This window comes from Dipodomys spectabilis, unplaced genomic scaffold (genome assembly GCF_019054845.1).
Source record: "Dipodomys spectabilis isolate Male_0828 unplaced genomic scaffold, ASM1905484v1 ptg000512l, whole genome shotgun sequence".
NCBI lineage: Eukaryota > Metazoa > Chordata > Mammalia > Rodentia > Heteromyidae > Dipodomys > Dipodomys spectabilis.
The window spans coordinates 247966-269126 of NW_024871189.1; the positions used below are offsets into that span (position 1 = coordinate 247966).

The 21161-nt window shown below is 60.2% G+C and overlaps 1 protein-coding gene across 3 annotated transcripts in view; it reads right to left on the reverse strand.

The window, feature by feature from the left end:
• Positions 1-1328: 1328 nt before the first annotated feature.
• Positions 1329-21161, reverse strand: part of Tbc1d16 (TBC1 domain family member 16) — a 60796-nt gene continuing 40963 nt past the window's right edge. The window contains exons 4-12 of one of the 3 annotated variants that reach the window (XM_042670000.1): positions 14166-14315; positions 13451-13598; positions 9591-9758; positions 8921-9069; positions 8135-8269; positions 7308-7494; positions 4802-4981; positions 2218-2364; positions 1329-1610 (exon numbers count right to left, since the gene is read on the reverse strand). In XM_042670000.1, the coding sequence (XP_042525934.1) occupies positions 1362-1610; positions 2218-2364; positions 4802-4981; positions 7308-7494; positions 8135-8269; positions 8921-9069; positions 9591-9758; positions 13451-13598; positions 14166-14315 (1513 nt within the window). In that variant the 3' untranslated portion in view covers positions 1329-1361. Of the gene's footprint in view, positions 1611-2217; positions 2365-4801; positions 4982-7307; positions 7495-8134; positions 8270-8920; positions 9070-9590; positions 9759-13450; positions 13599-14165; positions 14328-21161 lie in introns of all 3 variants that reach the window. The other 2 variants (XM_042669999.1, XM_042669998.1) reach the window with 2 other exon arrangements.

The following is a 21161-nucleotide window of genomic DNA, read 5'->3' on the forward strand; positions in this document are numbered from 1 at the left end:
CCTGGAGGCCCCGCGACGGCCCCGGGTGAGGGCCCGCTCCGGACCAGACCCGGCGGCCCGGGCGCTGCTCCAGACATCAGCTGCGCGGCCCTGCCTGGCGGTGGGCGGCGGCAAGGCCACCGGGGACAGCCGGGGTGGAAGGACAGGAATTTCCCTCAGGGACCGCGAGCCAATCCCGAAAACCCCTTCTCAGAAGCAACCCAAGTTCAGTTCAGGCCAAGACCTCGGCCAAGACCAGGACACCCACGGCCTCCAGCAGGGTCTCCCCAAAGGCTCCTGGACACCCCGGCCCAGGGGCTTCAACGTGGCTGCCGGAGGTGAGGGCCTATGGGGAAAAGAGGAGTGGAGGGGGAGCTCCAGCCTGTGGACAGCCCCCCCTTCAAAAGTGGCACCGTCCCGCGGTGCCACCTTCGGTGACAGCAGCCACGGGCAGGAGGCTCAGCGGCCTTGCTGGCTTCACACACGGGTCAAGGCCCCTGGCCCCCCTCAGCCCGAGATGTGCGGCGTTTGTGCCGCCAGGAGTGCTGAGGGACAGACCCCATCTGTCCCCCCTCAGTCCCCAGAGGTGATCACGACCCAGTCTTCTGGAGTTGGGGTGCCAGGGGACCTTCTTCCTACCTACGAAGGGCACCCCTGAGTGTGCCGGCCCCTGAGAAGCCGAGGACAGAGGTCCAGGCCCAGCAGGGAGACAGCGAAGTGCTGGCGCTGTCAGGTGCCTTTGTCTCGCTGATCAGGTGTCGCAGCCTGGACCCCAGACGCAGCAGATTCTCCTGGGAGGAGCTAGCACGCGTGTACATGCGCGCACACACAGCTTGACCCGTTCAACCCCACTCGGCTGCCATACTTGAGGGGGGCTGACCAGAGACAGGGCCCTGCTCCTCAGAAGGCCGCGGCTGGGCGGTGTGCTGCCCTCCCCCAGCGGCCGGTGTCTCCAGGGCACCTGTCCTGAGCCCAGGGCGGCTTTGTTGGGTTTTAGTTGTTGTTTCAGCCGACATGGCCACGTCAGTCTCGCAGCTGGGGGAGGGGCAGGGCCAGGCGGGGGCGGCTGGGGTGTGCAGGTCTGGATAGGCCCCTGTCTGTCCTGCACACCCCCCATGTGCTCCCCACAGCTCAGCACGGAGGAAAGCCTGGGCCGTGAGGGCTCCGCAGAAGCTAGCCTGGCCCGGGAGGTTCTGGAGGCTTCTCTTGGCCGTTGACTCCAGTCCCTTCCAACTCGATGCTGCCACTGCCACAAGATTCCTTCCTGGTCACCCAGAGGTGTCTCCACCCAGAGGTTTTCCACTGTCCCGCCCCTCTCCCCCTCCCCCACGCCCAAGGCCTCGGACGGGGGAGCCCCCCTCGTCCGGACTGGGGAGCCCCACCTATCTGCGGAAACTGAAGCCCTCCAGGGGCGTCCTCAGGCCCTTCTTGCCCTCTGGCGGGGGCCCGGGAGGCGGCGTGTCCACCGTGCCCCCGCACGGGCAGTCCTCGGAGCCGGGGCGGTGGCCGGCACACTCCACGGCGGGCATGCACCCGCTGTCCCACATGCCCGTGCCGCACAGCTTGCACAGGTCATGCAGGCTGCAGGGGATCCGCGGCAGGAGCCGGAACTGGTACAGCAAGCTCCGGGCCTGCAGAGGGAGGGAGGGAGGGCAGGGCTGAGGGAGGGCCGCTCCGGGTGGCCGGGCCAGCAGGACAATCCCAGCTCTACATCAGCCCAGTGGAGCTCTGGGCCCCCCCAGTGGAGGCTCCCAGTTGACTTCTGAGGAGGAATGGGGCACTGGTCACCCCTTGGCCCAACCAGGGCCTTGGGGCTACTAGGGGACCCTGGTGCTCCACCTTAGCCACAAGATCTGCTTTCAGTGCCTGCAGGGTATTTGTGGTGTCCTGAGGGGTGCGGGACCCCTGCCCCATAGACACCCCCACCCCTGCAGCCCTCTGGGTACTCTCTACAGGGTAGGGGGAGGAGGGGAGGTACTTAAGTCTGGCTGACCTTGGGTGGGAAACTGACACCCTCCCCAGGCTCCGCCTCCCTTCGGCTTTCCCGGTTCTGGGCTTGGGCCGCCCCAGGACAGGTGAGGGGCGGCAGTGCAGGTGCAGTAGCTGCGGAGCCTGGGGTCCTAGAGGGGAAGGCCCAGCCCCATGGGAGGGATAGGAGTGCTGGGGGCAGTGAAGGGCGCGGCTGGGTTGTGTGTTGATGTGCACCTGACTCAGAGGGCCCGGCCGGGCCTCACTCACCTTCCTGAGCACCAGCTCTCCGTTCATGTGCATGGCCAGGTTTGCAAAGTGCAGGAGCATCTGGTCCGTGGCCAGCTGCTGCTCGATGACATCATCCCCGTAGATGGCCACGATGGCCACGCAGATGAACAGGTGGAAGTAGTCCGTCTGGGGAGGGGGAGGGCAGTGGGGCTCAGGCGGGGCTGAGGGCGGGGCTGTGGGGCTCCCAGGGGACCAGGGCCTCGGCTCAGGGGTCACCCGGCCGGAGCCAACTGTGCTGCGGCTCTGTTCTCCCCATTCTCCCACAGATGGGACCAGAGCCTGGGAAGGCGGCTCAGTGGTAGAGCGCTCGCCTAGCATGCATGAAGCCCTGGTTCCATTCTCAGTACCATGTACACAGAAAAAGCTGGAAGTGGCGCCGTGGCTGAAATGGTGGAGTGCTAGCCTTGAACATAAGAAGCGGACAGCGCCCAGGCCCTGAGTTCAAGCCCCAGGACTGCCAAAAACTAAAAAAGGGACCAGAGTGGCAGCCACAGCTGCCGGCTGCAAAGCCTGGGCGGATTCTGGTACCAGGCACCCACGGCGGTTGGAACTCTCCTGCGGGCATTTTGGGAAGTTCCTGTGCTAGGGGTAACCGACATGCCCCCAAAGCCCACGCCAAGGTCATGACCTGAAGAGGTCTTGGGGAGACTCGGACGGAACGAGGCAGCTACAGCGGGCCTCTGGCCTCTGCCTCCAGTGTCCTCGGTGCTAGGTTCAGAGGCCGCAGTGTGCGGCAGCACGGGGACCTCCAAGAGGGTGGCCTGGGTCTCCCCATTCCCAGCTCTCCCCAGAGGCCTGAGGAGGCCCAGCCCTCCTTTAAGGCCACCCCCATGGGACTACCTGGGCAGCAGGCAGCCCACACAGCCCCCGCCCGGCCACAGCACCCTGTCTCACGTCCCCTCCTGCCTGGACGCCCCCAAGCCCTGGCTCCGGGAGGCGGAGGAAGGACGGGAGCACCAGGAAGCCCATGTTTAGTCTCCAGGCCCAACATGACCGTCCCCCCCCAGCCAGGCCCAGGCTGTGGGCTGAGAGCTCCCCACCGCCTCCACACCACACCTCTTCCTCCCCTCTGAACTCCAGCAGGGGTGAGCGGCAGGAAGTAGACGCCCACTGTCCGAGGGATGTGGGGTGGGCACACCCACGCAGACCTGACCTTGAATCTCAGTGCTCAGAAGACCCAGGGCGGGCGGAGGGAAGGGGATGCGGCCGTCTAACCAGCCAGGGCCACACAGAGGCTTCACGTCGGGTGACTCCCCACCTCCTCCCATACCCAGTAGGCCAGGAGACGGCGACATTTAGTCCCAAGTGACAAAATGGAAGGCAGCACAGTGCCTGGCGACAGGCCTGCCTCCAGTCACTTCTGCTGGACGTCTCAAAGCGTGGGACATGGGCACAGAGGGCCCCGCCTGCCGGTCACACGCAGGGCACCCTCCCCAGCTGCTGCACACAGGGAGGTTGGTGCGTGTGTGTGTGTGTGTGTGTGTGTGTGGCTGCACGTGTGACTGTGTCTGCGGTTTGTGTGTACATACGCACATCTGTGAGCACGGGTGGTGATACATGAGTGCAGTTATGTATCCTTGCACTTGTGAGTGCATGTGTCAGACCTAGCATTTGGGGCCTTCTGAGCTGTGTGTCCCTGTATTAGCGCAGAATTTCACTGTGACTGCATCCGATGTGTTCGAGGCGGGAAGCGAAGCCGAGACCCGGCTGGAAGCAGCTGCAGGAACAAGCGACAGATCCCGGCACCCGGCCCCTTGGGTGGAAGCTCCCTGCGGTTCCACGCAGCAGTGGGAGATGCCGAGCCACGGACGGCGAGGGCTGTCTTTCCCCAGAAGTCCCAGGATGTGGCCACACTTTCCCCCCCAGAACTGGGGCCTCAGAACTCAGGGCCTCTAGCGTGCACTCTACACCCTCAAGCCATGCCCCCAGTCTTTTTTGCTTTCATTATTTTTCAAATAGCATCTCGAGTTTTTGCTAGGGGCCTGGGTTCAAACTGAAAGCCGACTGCTTCCATCCCCCACGCACTTGCTCTGATTACACATGTACCTTTCGTTTTTTGGTTTTGGTGCTGGTCCTGGGGCTTGAATTCAGGGACTGGGTGTAGACCCTGAGCTTTTTCTTGCTAAAGTCTAGTGATCTATTTGGGAGTTGTTTGTTTTTCAGAAGAGTCTCACGGACTTTCCTGCCCCGGCTAGCTTTGAACAGAAATCTTCAGCTCTGAGCCCCTTGAGTAGCTAGGATTACAGATGTGAGCCATCAGTGCCCGGCTATGGTATTGTTTTTAAGATTGGTCAATTCTAGAACAGACTCTCAAATTGCCACTGTCCCTGACTTCTGTGCAAACCCCAGAACAAGGTACTGCGCGGTGGGAGGGCCATTTGCATCCATTTCAGCTATGTGGGAGGTGAGATCTGACACCAGCGTGTGTGTGTGTGTGTGTGTGTGTGTGATCTGTAGGCAGCTTGTGGGGGTGAGGATGAGGAACGGGACCCCAGAGGAAGCGCGGGCATTGTGTGCACCCAGCGGTCACTGACAGCAGCGAAGCGCGGCATGGGCCGCTCACCTGGTAGTGGGCCCAGCAGGCCTCCCAGATCCGCAGGGCCTCCGCCTCAGGGAACTCTCGCTTGAAGCACAGCAGGAGCCAGCGGTGGCAGAAGAGCATCTGCAGCCCATCCTCACCCAGCGACGCCAGGTGCTGGTAGAAGCGCAGGTGTGTCAGCCGGAGCAGCTCCCGCAGGTACAGCTGCAGGAGGGGGCCGGGGGGGGGGTGTCAGCCTGGCCTGGGGCAGGCCTGTCCACCCCCAGGGACAGCTGGGGGGATCAGAGGCTACCCGGGGCGGGCCTGTTCACCTGGCCAGGGAGGCCCCTCCTCAGGCCACCTCCAACCTTGAGAAGCAGGCAAAGGATGCGTGTGCCTGCCCCGTGCGTGCAGTCTGGATGGCAGCTGTGGCGGGGGGGGGGGGGGGCTGACTCCGACACCTGCCTCTGGCAGGGTGGGCAGGGTGACCCCTGGGACCCAGCCAGGCCCTTCTGCTCCCATCGTCCCTCAGCACTGACTCAGAGCAGAGAGAGATAGGGTTGAGCCTCAGGATGATGGTCTCCCATGAGCTGAGAGGCCCGAGTAAGGTCACCGAGGATGAGGGGACAGGGGACGAGGGTCTCTGGGCAGCCCGGGGCTCGGTGCTGTCTTCACCAGTGCTGCAGGAGGATCCGTGCCAGCGGCTCGTGAGTCAGGGGCACGCGCGGCCTCAAGCTGCCGGCAAATGGCGTCAGAGCCCGCGTTGCCTCCCGGGGTGGCTGGGGCCTGACTGCCATCAGGGAAGCCCACGGTCACAGCCCGGGATGCTGGCGGGGGCAGACCCACCGCAGGGCAGGCCAGCCGCGCCCCAATGGCCCCCGCACCCCCTCCCCCCACACAAACAGCCCTTTGTTCTCCTGGGCCCAGCGGCAGGACTGGTCAGCACCCAGCGGGCCCGATGAGCCGGCCTGACTGGACACTGGCCGCCACAGCCGGCCCCTCCCCGTGGAGCCCGCTCCCCCTGCCTCCCACGGCCCCCCCACTCTGTGGACCGGCTCCTCAGCACTCCCTGCGGCCCTCCACGGCTCGGCCGGGCACCTCAGCCCAGCCCGTGTGCAGAGGGACTGGCGGGGCTCAGCAGGGCTGGGACACCCGTCATGCTCTCTACCCCGGGCTCAGAGTCCTGGCGCCACCTTCCAGACCATACTCCCCTCCTGCCGGAGGGCAGGCGATCCTCACCGGGCCTTGGCACCGGCAGGTGGGACACGGGGACACGCACTAGCCATGGAGCAGAGCAGGTGTGCCGACGTGTCCCCGGGCGGCACGCGGCCCCTGCTCTGCCCCTGGTTCAGTCCCCCTCTGCCTCCCCCCATTCAGCCCTGGCTGATCCAGGCAGGGCTGACTTTCCTTGGCCTCAAGGGAGGTGCCAGCCTGGCCCCTCAGGAAAGGCCTGTCCTTGCTGGGGGTGGGGATGTGAGAGGTGTGTGGGGTCCATACCCCACACGGGCGTCTTGCTGTGTCAGACCTGCGACCCAGACACAGCCCAGAACCAAGTTCTTGCAGTAGGGCCAGTGGGAGGGGCCTATTCCTGCCCTGCGCTGCCGAGCACGGGAGGGCTGGCCCGAGCAGCTCGGCCTCTGGCCTTGCAGCAAGTGTGGCGGGGAGTGGTGTGGGCCCGCAAGCCCAGGACCAAGCTGATCCTTTCTGTTGAAGCTGCTGGCCCTTCCAGGGGCCCGGATGCCCCTTCCCGCCAGCCACGCCCACACTGGCTTCTGCTGTCTGCCAACCCACGACAGCAAAACAGTACATCACCCACAGACCCCTAGCAGCAAGAGGAAGAGGTGGTGTGTGATCCTTCTCCATGCCCTGCAGCGTGCGCGCACACACACACACACGTGTGTGCACACAGCCCTGAGCCCCTACCACCCTTTGCCTACACACATGCACACACACATACACACATGCACACGCACAGAGCCTGAGCATACACACACACACACACACAGAGCCTTGAGCCTATACATACAGAAACCTTGAGCACACACACACATATATACACACATACACACACATGCACACACACAACTTTGAGCCTACACACATGTGCCACACACGTGCATACGGGCATGCACACACATGTTCTAAGTCTACAAACACATGCACACACATACACACATGCACACGCACAGAGCCTGAGTGTACACACACACACCTTGAGCCTATACATACAGGAACCTTGAGCACACACACAGCTTTGAGCCTATACACATGTGCCACACACATGTGCATACGGGCATGCACACGCATGTTCTAAGTCTACCGACACATACATGCACACATATAGCTTTGAACCTACACACATGTGCCACACACATGTGCATACGGGCATGCACACGCATGTTCTAAGTCTACAGACACACACAGACACATATACACATACACACTGCTTTGAGCCTACACACGTATGCCATACACACGTGCGTACACACATGTTCTAAGTCTACACACACACACACACACACATACACACACACACAGCCCCGAGCCTCACCAGCTGCCTCTCCATGTCCTCGTCTCGAGGAGAGCTGACAAAGATGGTGTTCTGCATCAGACCCACAAAGCACCAGAAGGTGTCCGACTCATCCAGGACCTCGGCCAGGATGGGCGCCACCAGATCGGACATTCCCTGGGAGTAGCCGATGGCCGGGTTATACACGGCGTAGTTCAGCAGGATCCTCCTGCGAGGTGAGGAACGCAGAGGTGAGTAGAAGCATCTCTGCCCTGGCTGTCCCGGCATGGCGGCTGCCCAGGCAGGAGACCCTGGGGCCTCCCGGGCTCCACCTCAGGGGTGGCAGCCCCCCCCCCCCCCCCCCCCGCCACCGCAGGCCTGGAAGCCGCCAGCACATCAGCGGCCCAGGCTTTGCACAGAGACCGTCCGTCCCTGGCTGTGCACGGGCGATGGCCTACGATCAGCTGTTCATCAGGCTCAGGGCCCAGAGCCCAGAGCGGGCGTGAGGAAGGTGGGTCTCATTTCCTTAATGGTCCACTGCCCGTGACAAGGGGCAGGCTGGTTGGGACACTTTTATGGGCTGTTAATTTTGTGCAATTATTTGTCATCTGGCAGCAGAATGTCAAAGATGCCACCTCTGGCTGGGTGTGGGTTATTACAGGAAGACCACCCACCGGGAGCACGGGGTGCCACTGTGGTGTGAGCCCAGCGGGAGCAGGCTTGGCTCCCTGGGGTAGGACGCAGTGGCTTCCCTGGAGTACCCAAGGGGCTCGGGACGCGCCTGGCTCTGGACCGGGAAGGGTCTCCGCCAGAGGGGTGACCGGAGGCCCTGATTACAGAGGAGGGAGCGGAGGAGGCCGCCCCAGTACCTCATGCACTCCACGTTGGGGTTGTCCTCCCCTCGGAAGAACTGGTTGCTCCGATCGGTGCGCACCACGTCTTTGTCCACGGTGAACTGCACACTGCGCCAGAAGGCTCGGTGCTCCCCGGGAGTCATGGAGAGCCTGGGGGGGAGGGGAGTCATGGAGAGCCTGGGGGGGTCATGGAGAGCCTGGGGGAGTCATGGAGAGCCTGGGGGGGTCATGGAGAGCCTGGGGGGGAGGGAGTCATGGAGAGCCTGGGGGGGGTCATGGAGAGCCTGGGGGGGTCATGGAGAGCCTGGGGGAGAGGGAGTCATGGAGAGCCTGGGGGGGTCATGGAGAGCCTGGGGGGAGGGGGGTCACTGCCTGGAGGTCAGCAGCAGCCCTCAGGGCAGGAGGCGGGAGCAGACACAATGGGGGGGTGCCCACGCTGCCCCAGGAAGGGGCTCGTTTACTGGGGGCAGCGGGCAGGGATTGTGTACACAGGCAGCCGGGGCCAGCCCTCAGAGAGGAGAGCCAGTGGGCAGCGAGGCCTGCCTCCGGCCCAGCTCCCTGGAGGGGCAAAAAGGTGCCCTCTCCTCACCCCAGGCCCCCTTTCCAGAGGCCCCTCTCCTTACCCCAGGCCTTGATCTGTGTGCTGAGGGCTCCCCCCTTGTGTGGGGTTCACCCCCTCACTCTCCCCAGAGAGCCATTTTGAAAAGAAACCATGGGTCAGGGGTCACATTACTGCCCTCCAGGGGCGCTCGACCTCCGCCACGGCTCGGTGGGGCTCATGTGAGGTGGGGGGGCAGGCACCTCTTCTGCTGGATCTCCCCGTATTCCTTCCGCTTCTGTGCCCGCAGGGCCTCCCTCTCCTCCGCCGTGGACTCGGGGCTGTAATAGCGCAGCAGGAAGGGCCAGACCTGGCCCCGGATGCTCACATCCACGCCACCAAAGAAAATGGCCTGCGGGAGATGGCTCAAGTGGGGGGGGGGGCAGGTGGAGCAGGGCCCCCTCAAAGAACCCCAGACTCCCCCAGGCCGTGTGCTCCGACTGCGGGGTGGGATCCAGACCCCCGGCAATTTGCACATGTTTACCAGAGGGAAGCCGGGCCCCCATTCCCACACAGGACACAAACCGGCTCATTTCAATGTCAAAGCCCCCCCGGGCGGCGCGCGATTAACCTGTCCTTCTCCCGTCACCGCCTAATCCCCGGGTTTGGAAAGGCAGCATTGATTTCAATGCCGCAGACCCCGGCCCGGGCAGGCTGACATGGGGTCCCCCCAAACCCGCTCGCTCGGGGTTGTCTTTTCAACATTGCAGCCTTGATTGCTTCATCGGTACAAATGCAGGGAACTTCACACGCGGGTCCCCCCCCCCCCCCCCCCCCCCCCCCCCCCGCGCCGAGGCCTCCCGAGGAGACGGCCCTGGGGAGGCCGGGAGGCCGCCGACCCTCCCCGGGAGACCACCAAGCGGACCCCCTCACCTTGCGCAGCTTGTACTCCTCCTCCACCTGGCCCAGCGCGTTCAGGTGGTGCAGCCAGGCGGGCGCGTCCAGCCTCTGGTAGAGGCTCTCCTCGGGGTGCGCCTCCGAGGAGGGCAGCTTGGGCCTCCGGATAGAGAAGAGCATACACGTCTTCTCCTCAGAGACCTGCTGGGCCGGAAGGAAACAGGGCTGGCTCCTGAAGCCACTCTGAGGAGGTTCCCAGGGTTTAAAAGCAAGCCCCCCCCCCCCCCCACCAGAGGAGGGGAAGCATGCTCCCCCCCAAAATGGCAAGTGTAATTAGATGCAATTAAAAGGAAAATACCTTCATCCTAAAATGGGCTTCCTCTGCTGCAAAGCAGCCCCTCCCAACGCCAGCCCCTCTTCCCTGACCCCAGCCACGAAAATGGAATTAATGCTCCTTATGGCCTAAGTTCCCTGTGCCGGGAGGGCCGGCAGTAAATTACATGTGATTGGCCACATACAAAGGGGTGGCTGCCGCGGGGGCGGGGCCGGCCCTGCATCTGCCTCCCGCAGTCACCGACCCAGGGCAACCGCAGCTGACATTTAATTCAAAAATCAAAGGTTGCTGGGCACGGACAGAAGACGCCCCGCTACTGTAATAAGGTGAGCAGCGGGAGGCTGCAGGGCCGGGCGGCGCCCCAAAGTCAGCCCCACTCCTAATAAGCACACACCGCATCTCAAACAGGTAATTAAAAAGCTCTTATTACATTGGTGTGTCAATTGAGCAAAATATGGCAGGACGCCTTGTCAAAACATGATTTTCCTTCAAGTACGGAGAGCACATGGCTCACACCCAGAGAGCGCCAACGTCTCCACCAGACCAACACCCACGGACACAGCCCCCGCGCTCACAGCCCACGGACACAGACACCGCGGGTGACAGTCCACAGACACAGCCCACAGACACAGACACCGCGGGTGACAGTCCACAGACACAGCCCACAGACACAGACACCGCGGGTGACAGTCCACAGACACAGCCCACGGACACAGCCCCCATGAGTCACAGCCCACGGACACAGACACCGCGGGTGACAGTCCACAGGCACAGCCCACGGACACAGCCCCCATGAGTCACAGCCCACGGACACAGACACCGCGGGTGACAGCCCACAGGCACAGCCCACAGACACCGCGGGTGACAGTCCACAGGCACAGCCCACAGACACAGCCCATGCGCTCACAGCCCATAGGCACAGCCCACGGACACAGCCCACGAACACAGACACCACGGGTGACAGTCCACAGGCACAGCCCACGGACACAGCCCACGAACACAGACACCACGGGTGACAGTCCACAGGCACAGCCCACGGACACAGCCCACGAACACAGACACCGCAGGTGACAGTCCACAGGCACAGCCCACGGACACAGACACCGCGGGTGACAGTCCACAGACACAGCCCACGGACACAGACACCGTGGGTGACAGTCCACAGACACAGTCCATGGACACAGACACCGCGGGTGACAGTCCACAGGCACAGCCCACGGACACAGACACCGCGGGTGACAGTCCACAGACACAGTCCATGGACATAGACACCGCGGGTGACAGTCCACAGGCACAGCCCACAGACACAGCCCATGCGCTCACAGCCCACAGACACAGCCCACGGACACAGCCCATGAACACAGACACCACGGGTGACAGTCCACAGGCACAGCCCACGGACACAGCCCACGAACACAGACACCGCGGGTGACAGTCCACAGGCACAGCCCACAGACACAGCCCACGAACACAGACACCGCAGGTGACAGTCCACAGGCACAGCCCACGGACACAGACACCGCGGGTGACAGTCCACAGGCACAGCCCACGGACACAGCCCCCACGCTCACAGCCCACGGACACAGACACCGCAGGTGACAGTCCACAGACAGCCCACAGACACAGCCCCCACGGACACAGCCCCCACGCTTACAGCCCACGGACACAGCCCCCACGCTCACAGCCCACGGACACAGACACCGCGGGTGACAGTCCACAGACAGAGCCCACAGACACAGCCCACGGACACAGGCACCGCGGGTGACAGTCCACAGACACAGCCCACGGACACAGACACCGCGGGTGACAGTCCACAGACACAGCCCACAGACACAGCCCCCACGCTCACAGCCCACGGACACAGCCCCCACGCTCACAGCCCACGGACACAGCCCCCACACTCACAGCCCACAGACACAGACACCGCGTTCACAGCCCACGGACACAGCCCCCGTGCTCACAGCCCACGGACACAGACACCGCAGGTGACAGTCCACAGACACAGCCCACGGACACAGCCCCCACGCTCAGCCCACGGACACAGACACTGCGGGTGACAGTCCACGGACACAGCCCACGGACACAGCCCCCGTGCTCACAGCCCACGGACACAGACACCGCAGGTGACAGTCCACAGACACAGCCCACGGACACAGCCCACGGACACAGCCCCCACATTCACAGCCCACAGACACAGACACCGCGTTCACAGCCCACGGACACAGCCCCCACACTCACAGCCCACGGACACAGACACCGCAGGTGACAGTCCACAGACACAGCCCACGGACACAGCCCCCACGCTCAGCCCACGGACACAGACACCGCGCTCACAGCCCACGGACACAGCCCTCACGCTCAGCCCACGGACACAGACACTGCGGGTGACAGTCCACGGACACAGCCCACGGACACAGCCCCCACACTCACAGCCCACGGACACAGACACCGCGGGTGACAGTCCACAGACACAGCCCATGGACACAGCCCACGGACACAGCCCCCACGCTCACAGCCCACGAACACAGACACTGCGGGTGACAGTCCACAGACAGCCCACGGACACAGCCCCCGCGCTCACAGCCCACGGACACAGTCCCCACGCTCACAGCCCACGGACACAGACACCGCGGGTGACAGTCCACAGGCACAGCCCACAGACACAGACACCGCAGGTGACAGTCCACAGGCACAGCCCACAGACACAGCCCCCACAGGTCACAGCCCACGAACACAGCCCACGGACACAGCCCCCACGCTCACAGCCCACGGACACAGCCCCCACGCTCACAGCCCACGGACACAGACACTGCGGGTGACAGTCCACAGACAGAGTCCACAGACACAGCCCCCGCAGGTCACAGCCCACGGACACAGTCCCCGCAGGTCACAGCCCACGGACACAGCTCCCATGGGTCACAGCCCACCAACACAGCCCATGGACACAGACACCGCAGGTGACAGTCCATAGACACAGCCCACGGACACAGCCCCCGCAGGTCACAGACACAGTCCCCGCAGGTCACAGCCCACGGACACAGCCCCCGCAGGTCACAGACACAGCCCCCGCAGGTCACAGACACAGTCCCCGCAGGTCACAGCCCACGGACACAGCCCCCGCAGGTCACAGCCCCTGCAGGTCACAGCCCACGGACACAGCCCCTGCAGGTCACAGCCCCCAGACAGACACTGCGGGTGACAGCCCACGGACAAAGACACCGCGGGTGACGGCCCACAGACACCGTGGGTCACAGCCATTGCAGGTCACAGCCACCGTGGGTCACAGCCCACAGACACAGCCACTGTGGGTCGTGCAGCCCACGGCCTGCTGGCCTGGACGCCACAGACCGGTGTCCAGGGCTAAGGGGGAGATACAGGCCAGTCAGCCGTGTGTGGGGAGGGTCAGGGTGTGTGGGGAGGGTCATTGGTGGGTGCTGCCTGGGCCAGGGCTCTGGGTTCGGAGGGCTGTGTACCTGCTCTCTGAGGTGTGTCTGGGGGCAGAGGGTGGTGGTGTTGTGTACCTGCTCTCTGAGATGCACCTCGGGGCACAGGGGCCGCGTACCTGCTCTCTGAGGTGCGTCTCCGTGCAGAACTTCCACCGCTGCAGCACCTCACAGAGCTTGTCCAGGCCGCCGTGGTGGAAGTGGAGGATCTTGTACTGGCTCTCCCGGCTGGCAACCACCAGCTGGCCGCTGGTGCAGGCGTCGTCGCTGCCGGGCGTTTGGGGAGCGAGAAGGTCAGTGAGCACAGAGGCGGGGTTTAGCGTCTGAGGCCTCCAGGAAGGACGAAGGGCTGGGGTGGGCGGGGGCTGAGGCAGGGAGGGGAGAATCCCACAGCCTTCTCCCGTGCAGCCTGCCTGGCCTCACCCCTGGGGGCGGACCCTGTGCCTGGGCTGGAGGGGGGCGGGGGGGGGTGGCACTGCAGGCCACACCCTGTGTAACAGAATGAAACTGGCTGGGGGCCACCCACCCGCTGCTCTGCCCGCCTTGGCGCTGGGCCACTGGGCAGATGAGGGAACTCCCTGGGCTTGTCCGCCCCCTGGCTGGCGGGGCCCATGGTGCCAGGGAACAGCTGTGCATGTGCTGCTGTGCCCTGCTCGGCTGTGCCCTCCTCCCCAACGCTGGATTCCGGTTCCTGGTTTTCTTTCTCCAGTGCTGGGAATTTGAACCCAGGGCCTCGTACTGGACCACCCGAGCCACGCCCCCAGTCCCAGAAGCCGGATTCCGAGTGCTCAGTGGCCGAGGTCCTCTCTGGGGCAGCCAGCTTCGGGTCCTCACCTGAAGAAGAGGCGCAGGGAGCGCATGTGGCCCAGGTCCACACGGAACACGCCGCAGATCTGCTCCAGGGCGCAGCCCCGCTGCGGCTCGTCCCAGCGTGCCGTCTGCAGGAGGCAGCTACTGTCTGTGAACCTCAACTGGACATCGGAGCTGGAGGGGGAGCTGAGAGGCAGACTGCGTGAGGGTCGGTGCTCTGGGAGCCCGCACCCCCTCCCCGGCCCTGCCACCCCATGCCCATTCAGACGCAAATGAACGTGCTGGCCAGGGGCACCAACCTCCAGAAACCTGGGAGTGAATGAACGAGTAAGCGGGCAAATCTGGCCACCAGTGGTGCCGGCACACGGAGTGACGCTTTGGCCTGGATGAAAAATCATTCTCACAATCGGACGGCACCCTGCTTCCACAGGGCCGGTGGCAGGCTGGGTCATGTGGGCCGGAGTGCCAGACTTTGCTGTGTGCCCTTGGGCAGGTTCCTAAGCCTCTCAGAGCCCCTGTATCCTCGTTCACAAAACAAAGATAGTGACCAGGCTCTGCGGAAAGGGGTAAGTGCACAGCGCTCAGTGCAGGGCTGGTGCTCAGAGCGTGCGTGCATGCATGCGACCTGCCGTGCCAGAGTTTCACAGGTATGGGCTTAGACCGGTTCTCTGTATCTCTGGAAATCACTGTTTGGGTAAGGAAACATTTGAATTACTAGCACGAGGATTAACAACAGTCACTAGCCAGGATTTGGGGGCTCACACCTGTAATTCTCAGGAAGCTGAGATCCAAAGGATTACAGTTTGAGGCCATCCCGGGCAGAAAAGTCTGTGGAACTCCACCACCAATAAACCATCAAATAAGCTGGGCTGGGACCGGCTGTGAGCGGCCACTCAAATGAGAACTTGAGGCCTTGAACTGAAGCCCCAGTCCCAGCGCACATGCGCGTGCACACACACACACACAACCACAACAGCAAATATTCAAATACACACACAGCTCCCCACTTCTCAGTGTCTGAGCTGCATCTAATTCTGACAATAATCCTATTAGATGAATATTGGATTTACCACCCCCCTTGCACAGAAGGTGAAACCGAGGCCCGCAGAGGTTAAGTAACCTGGCCTGGTCGCCCAGCTACGAGGTGGTAGAACGGATATTAGAAGCTGTTTTGTGGCTCAGGCTCTCAAAGGACGTTTTACAGCCTGGATCTGCAGGGCAGTTATTCTCTTTTTAAAAATCCACAAGCGGGCTGGGAAGGTGGCTCAGTGGTAGAGCGCTTGCCTTGCATGCATGAGGCCCTGGGTTCGATTCCTCAGCACCACGTAAGCAGAAAGAAAAAAGCCGGAAATGGCGCTGTGGCTCAAGTGGTAGAGCGCTAGCTTGGAGCTGAAGAACTGAGGGACAGCACCCAGGCCCAGAGTTCAGGCCCCACGACCAGACCCAAAAAAAAAAAAAAAACCCACAAGCTAGAGTGCCTGCCAATGCAGCCCAAGGCTCTGAATTCAAGACTTAATACCAACACACACACACACACACACACATCCCACTCCATGAATACATTCCTAATTGCAAAATACTTTCTTACATGGATTCAGCCACATCTCAGGTTAGATCTGGGCCCTTGAGCTCTAGCATCCAGCTAATGCTAAAATATCATCAGCGGACGTGAGTGTGGCTCCTGGCCCCTGTATACCCCTTTCCGCTCACTCGCTGCTCTTCTGGAGCCCAGGGCATCAGACTCCCAAACATGTGACCACGCAGCCCTGCTGGCAGCACAGCCAACCCCTCCCACTCAGCCCTTCCTTGGAGAGGAAGCTTCTAGAACATGCCAGCTGGTGTGTGGCACACTTTCCTTCCCCACCCAGTTAAGAATGTGAGCCACGCTGGGCCCTCCCACTGCCCGGCACCTGAGCTCTTGGCCACAAGGTCGGTGAACACGGAGCCCGAGCCCCACTGGCACACGGCCCTGGGCCCAAGCCTGCCTCAGTGGGCCTGGCCTCGACGTTCACAAACAGGGTGAGGGCCGCACTCTCCTCCCACCGCCTTTCCGCTCTCCGCTCCTGCCACCCCTGGTGTACCGGTGCCATCCTTTAAGGCCTGCACCCCCTTCCCAGCATGCCCCATCCCGCCACGCCAGGAGGACACTGCGCTTGCCGAACACCAGACAGAGCCTCGCGGAGGCCGGGGTTCAGGCAGAAGGCCCCTGTTGGTCCCCTAAATGTTTGATTCCAAACCAGCAAAGAGCCCCGGGAGAGAAGGGCCAGACACCTCCCCAGCTACCCGCCCCCAGGCACAAGGCTGTGAACAGCCTCTCTGGCTCCTTGGGGGAAATCATTTGCGATAAGTAATTGATTCATTAAGTCAAGGCTCCGTGCACGCTCGGGGCTGTGGGTTCAAAGTGGAGCAAGGCTGATGGAGGCCTCCACCCCTGGTCAGGTGGGCCGCGTCCTAGCAGGGTGGCCTCCACCGCACCGACCATCTCATCTGCTCCCCCGGGGCAGGGGCCGCCACGCACAGTGCACGCATGTGTGCACACACATGCACACATACACGTTTAATACTCACACCTGGAATTAAAATGCAAAGTGTCTGGGAACATGGGAGCTATATGTTTTTGTTTTTTTTTGGGGAGGGGGAGACTTCAGGAAAAACTGAAATGGATTTTTTTTAAACCATCTTTCTATATAGATATGTGAAGCAGTTTTGGTTTTAGGAGTATTTGTGTTGCTGGTGCTGGGTACCAGGGCTCACACCTGTAACCCTAGCTACTCAGGAGGTTGAGATCTGAGTATTGCAGTTCAAAGCCAGCCCAGGCAGGAAAGTCCATGAGACTCTTATTTCCAATAAACCACTAGAAACCGGAAGTGGCGCTGTGGCTCAAGTGGTAGAGTGCTCGCCTTGAGCTGAAGAACTCAGGGACAGCACCCAGGCCCAGAGCAAGCTCCACGACAAAGGGGGGAAAAATTAAACTACTCAGAAAATGCTGGAAGTGGCTCTGTGGCTCAAGTGATAGAGAGCTAGCCTTGAGCTCAAAGCAGCTCAGGGACAGCGCCAGGCCCTGAATACACACTCTAGGATGAGGGTGTGTGTGGGGGAAGTATATATGTTGCAGATAATCTGGTTTGTTCATAAAATGATCACACAGGATACATTAAAAGTGTGGCTTGTTCAGCAGTAACACCAGGTTGCTATTATGTAGAAGCATCCTATAGGCAGGACTAGAAAACACTCGGCTTAAGAAACAGTTTCAGTGGAAATTCACTCATCCATTACAAAGAATAACATTATGTCATTTGCAGGGAAATGGATGGACCTAGAACACGGTAAGTGAAGTAAGCCAAACTCAGACAAAGGGCACACATTTTTCTCTCACGTGTGGAAGCTAGATCTAAAATACGACTGGATGTGATGGCCGATACAGGACTCCAGACACTCCCACAGTTCCTCGCTGAGGGGAGGGACCCAAAGGTGTAACTTCTCCGAGCAGTTAAACAAATTCCAGGAAATGGAAACGTTTGTTTTAATTTTTCTTAAATTGTTACTATAAGAGTGACAGAGAGGTTACAGTGACAGAAGTCAGGGAAAGAGTTCATTGCCACCCTCCCCTCGCTCTCTCCCAGTTTTCCCTCTGGTCCCTACAACTCATTGCACGGTTCACTTTCCACAGTGTCTAGTGAGAACCACTGCTGCGTTCGTTCACCCTTTGTCCCTCCATTTCTGTGCTCCCTCTTAAGTCTTTTTTTTTCTGCTGTTAACTGTTCTTGTTGATGGTGTTTTTTGTTTTTGTTTTTCCGGCTGTGGGGCTTGAACTCTGGGGTTAGGCACTATCCCTCAACTCTTCAGCTCAAGGCTAGCGCTCTACTGCTTGAGCCACTTCCGGTTTTCAAGTGGTTTATTGGAGATAAGTCTCACGGACTTTCCTGCCCAAGCTGGCTTTGAACCGAGATCCTCAGATCTCAGCCTCCTGAGTAGCTAGGATGACAGGCGTGAGCCACCGGCGCCCAGCGGTGTTCGTTTTTATTTTGATTTTTTTTCTTTTTAGGGGAGATGGGGGTATGCACAAAGGGAGGGAGGAGGGTGAGCAAAAGCAATCATGCTATTCAACACACACTATGTGGCAAATGACTGTGTAACTGTGGATAGGGATGGGAAGGGGAGACACTGCACAAAAAAAGAAATCTACTCTTTACCTGACTTATCTGACGATAACCCCTCTTTATAATAACAATAAAAATATTTACCAACCCCCCCCATAGTTTCTTGTTTTCAATATCCTTATTGTAAAGGTGATGAACAGGGTGACAGTTCCATAAGTAAGGTAATGAGCACATTCGTTTTAAACGCGGTTACCCCTTCAAAACCACAGCTTCAGGCTGGCACTGGCTCACGCCTATAATCCTAACTACTTACTCAGGAGGCTGAGATAGGAAGGTTGAGGTTCAAAGCCAGCCCCAGGGAGGAGTCGGTGTGATTCATATTTTCAATTCAGCTATCAAAAAGCTAGAAGTAGAGCTGTGGCTCAAGGGGTAGAGCCCGGCTTTGAGTGAAGAAGCGAAAGGTGGGCCCAGGCCCTGAATTCAAGCCCCAGTACTGGTACAAAAAAAAAGGTGCCCAGGTAATGAAAATAAGATAAATCTGACCTCATAAAAATTAAAAACCTCACAGGACACCACAAGAAGACAGAAGGCATCTAGAGTCCTGTATCAGACATGGGACCGAGATCTAGATTGAACCTTTCAAAGCACCAACAAGGCAAGAGCAAGATGCTAAGTACCCCAGTTAAAAAATGGGCACAGGGTCCAATCAGCAAAGATGGACAGATGGACAAAATGCCCTGGAAAGATGGCGGGCGGAGGAGCTGCTCTGCACGCCGCGCTGGCCTGGGCAGGGAAGATGCAGAGGAGGAGGAGCTGTGGCCACGGGAGCAACAGTGACCTCTAGACTTTGCTGGTGGGAAAACAAACGAAGGAGTAACAACCACTCAGGAAAAGAGTCTCATGGATTTCCCCCAACCGCCATCATGTGAGGAGTTCCACTCCGAGGTACAAACCCAAGAACACTGGACACAGGCCACATGGGAGCCCATACATCAATCTCATAGCAGCCTTGCTCAAAAGCAGCTCAAGCAGGAAATGATACAAATGTTTAGCTGACACAGAAAGACAAAATGCGGCCTATCCGGACAGTGGAATATTAGTCAGCCACAAAAAGGAAAAAAGGGTTGATTCCCTGCGATGACAAGAATGGATCTAGACATGTTTTCCTCAGGGAGAGAAGCCAGTCAGACCAGCCATCCCCCTGGAGAGGAGGTCCCCGGGGGCTTCCCTGGGAAGCAGAGAGGGTGGAGGGAGCGGACAAAGCCCCCAGGATCACAGCAAGAGGTCGGAGGGCGTGTAGGAGGTAGCAGTAATCCTATTTGTCCTGCTGTAAAAATGTCACCACACAAGAACAGGCAGTTTGCTCTTGGGCTGAGCTTGTGGGAGTGGAAACGCCCCATACGGAAAATCATTTTACCTTCAAGTTCACTCCCAGTGCCCTTTTAGCTGCTTAAAATTTACCAGTAACAAATCCATTTTTTGTGGCTAACATTTCACAAGATATTGGCATGTGCAGACTCAGCATGAGCAGCCCTGCTCTGCGCACCCCGAGGAGTCTCGTCAGCAAGTGGGGGGGACCTGCTGCGAACCTGGGCTTAGGTTTACGCTCACGTAAGCTGTTTTCACGTGCAGCAGGCCACCTTGGATCGTCAGATCCAACCAGGCACACACTGAAATCACTTATGTATGTGCATGCACACGCACACTCGTGTCGGTAGGTACTGGGACTTGAACACGGGGCCCTGCACCTTTGCTTAGTTTTTTTGCACAAGTGGTGCTCTACCACTTGAGCCACACCTCCACTTAGTTTTTTGGTGGTGAAGTAGAGATAAAAGTCACATCTTTTCCTGCTTGCCTGGCTTTGAATTAGATTCTCAGATCTCCGCTTCCTGAGTAGCTCTAAATGCACATTTTATTACAATTTAAAAATCACGTGTGGGGCTGGGAAGATGGCTCAGTGGTAGAGTGCTTGCCTTGCATGCATGAGGCCCTGGGTTTGATTCCTCAGCACCACATAAGCAGAAAAAGCCGGAAGTGGCGCTGTGTCTCAAGTGGTAGAGCGTCAGCCTTGAGCTGAAGAGCTGAGGGACAGCGCCCAGGCCCAGAGTTCAGGCCCCACGGACGACATAAACTAGGTGTATGCTTTTGAGCTCCTTGGTTTCCTCCCTCTCCCTGGCTGATGGTGGGGGACACCCCAGCCAGAGCAGCAGCAATACTGGCTGGCCTGGGCCACGCTGGCGGACAGGTGGGCGGGGCAGAACTCTAGCCACGCCCACCACCCTCAGGAGTGGCCGGGGTTTACCCAGAGGATGAGGAGGCATTGGTGAAGAGGAGGAGGGGGCGGCCACCAGCTTCCCCAGCCCTGGTTTCCTGGCTGTCTCTGGGCCCACCTCCTAGTCCAGCCTGATTTCCCGTTTTTCCCGGGGTGGGAGGGCGGACAGCCCCACACTGGGGGGTACTACCGCTGCGGAGCCCCTCACTGTGCAGAAGGCCCCGGCCAGAGACCATCTGTGTTGGTTTGGTTTTGAACTATACTTTTTTTTTGTCTTTTCTTTTCTGGCCTGGGGATCAAATCCAGGACATTGCTCTTGCTAGGCAAGGGTTCTGTGGTTGGGCTGTAACCCGGTGGGAGGAAGCAGTCTTTGTGGACAAGTCGTTGCCACACCCCAAGCCCCGCAAGAAGAAACAGCAGCAACCTGCCGCTTCCCGCCCTCCAGGACAATCTTCCCAGCCGTTGGGCGGGGCTCTGGGTTTTCAGACAGCAAGTTCTATTTCTTCTCCTCTGGTTAGCTCAGTGTCAGGAAAGCCGGCATGTGAGATTCAGGAGAGCAAAACAGACACAATTTCCTGTAGCTGACCTGCATTGTGAGCCTGCCCCCCCCCTGCCCCCCCCCCCCCCCCCCCCGCAGCCCAGCTCTGG